Source organism: Cucurbita pepo, unplaced genomic scaffold, assembly GCF_002806865.2.
Source record: "Cucurbita pepo subsp. pepo cultivar mu-cu-16 unplaced genomic scaffold, ASM280686v2 Cp4.1_scaffold002928, whole genome shotgun sequence".
Lineage (NCBI taxonomy): Eukaryota > Viridiplantae > Streptophyta > Magnoliopsida > Cucurbitales > Cucurbitaceae > Cucurbita > Cucurbita pepo.
In genome coordinates this window covers 1-1,516 of record NW_019648953.1, presented here as the reverse complement: position 1 = coordinate 1,516, position 1,516 = coordinate 1, and the positions used below count along the sequence as shown (strand labels likewise).

The 1,516-nt window shown below is 39.1% G+C and overlaps 1 protein-coding gene across 1 annotated transcript; it reads right to left on the bottom strand.

Moving 5' to 3' along the window:
* Positions 1-390: 390 nt before the first annotated feature.
* On the bottom strand, positions 391-1,207 carry LOC111786825 (F-box protein GID2-like). Its single transcript, XM_023667044.1, has one exon. The coding sequence runs from the start codon at positions 977-979 to the stop codon at positions 560-562; it is 420 nt and encodes a 139-aa protein (XP_023522812.1). The 5' UTR covers positions 980-1,207; the 3' UTR covers positions 391-559.
* Between the last annotated feature and the right edge of the window lie 309 nt (positions 1,208-1,516).

Genomic DNA, 1,516 nt, shown 5'->3' with positions numbered 1-1,516 from the left:
CAAGTTCTATTCTATCTCTGTGAATCAAATCAATGAGACCCCATCCACTTTTTCCTCCTCCAACTTGTAATTAATTTAGGACCCATGATTGATTTGACACAAAACGATGAACTATTTTGGTACAGAACCATTTGCGCCAAGACTAGATTTGTTTTGTGCCTCTTTTCCAAGTGGGGAAGAAAGCTGTCGCCATTAAATTAAGACCTAGTCAAAATATTTAGAAACTTCAACGCCAATTTTAATTTTTACGTTACCGAGCTGTCGACAGACATAACCCTAATCTTTTACTTCCCTTCAAATGTCCCAAACCCCTTCCTTCAGGTAACAGTTGGCATAGAAAAGCAACACATACATATAAAATTGGAAGTTAATCCATCCACCCACAGTCGATTGACAGAAGAAAAATCTGTAAGTTAGTTAAATTAGAACACCCAAATCTGAACAATCTCTGAATTTAAAACAAACCGATACAGTCGGTGGAGGAGAGGGGAATTTGAACACCCAAATTTTTGTCTTTTTACAACAATCTAAAATCCAAAATCCAGAAGAGCTTGAGAATTCAAGAAGTGGGTCTGTTTTTGAACTTCATCTTCTCGTAGTACCGAATTGAGAGAAGAGAGAGGGAGAGATGAACCTCGTCTTTGCCCCAGGGAATACAGGATGCGGATCCTATGACAGGGGGAAATGGGTAAAGAGAGTGCAATCGACGGAAGCCACCAAGCGCAAGCACGACGGAGCGTAGCTGTTGGTTAGCACAGCCGATGTTAGCCCAGTGTTTGGTGCAGAGCAGCTCCCAGAGCCACTCGTCGTGGGCGGTTTTGTACCACTGCTTGCTGACGCCGGCCGCCGTGGCGAGTGTCCTTGCGTCGACGTGCTTAAACACCTCGAACAAGAGATTGTCGTCTAAATTCGCAAAGGCAGAGGAGGAGGAGGGTGGTGGGGATTGTTGTTCCTGTGAAACTGATTTGATTTTCTTCATGGTGATGAAGGAGTGAAGAGAAAAGGAAGATTGTTGAGAAAAGGAGGTGTAGTGGGTGATGGTGGAAGAAATAAAAATGAGGAATGGGGTTGGACAGAGTTGGTAAAGTAAAGTGATGCAAATTGTCTGAAAAAGTTTAGAACGCCACAAATCTGCCAAAATCCAATGCGCTTCCAACTTCTTCTCTTTTTTCTTTTCTTAAACAAACAAATTCATCCATTTCAAACAAATTTAGTGAATGATCATGGATTTAGGAAATGTTATAGGAAATGTTATGTATTTATAATCAAAGAATTTATCTACATTGAGATGAGGCATTTTGGGAAGCGGAAAGCAAAGCTACAAGAGGTTATATTCAAAGTACACAATATCATGTCATGGAGGAGAGTCGTGTTCATCTAACACCACTATTTATATGATTAATTAATAATCTGGTTCTTCTTTCTTTCTTTATTTCTCCGAGCTAAAATGGATATTTCGAAAAATAGAGAAATAATACATTACAAAAAAAAAAAAAAAAAAAAAAAAAAAAAAAAA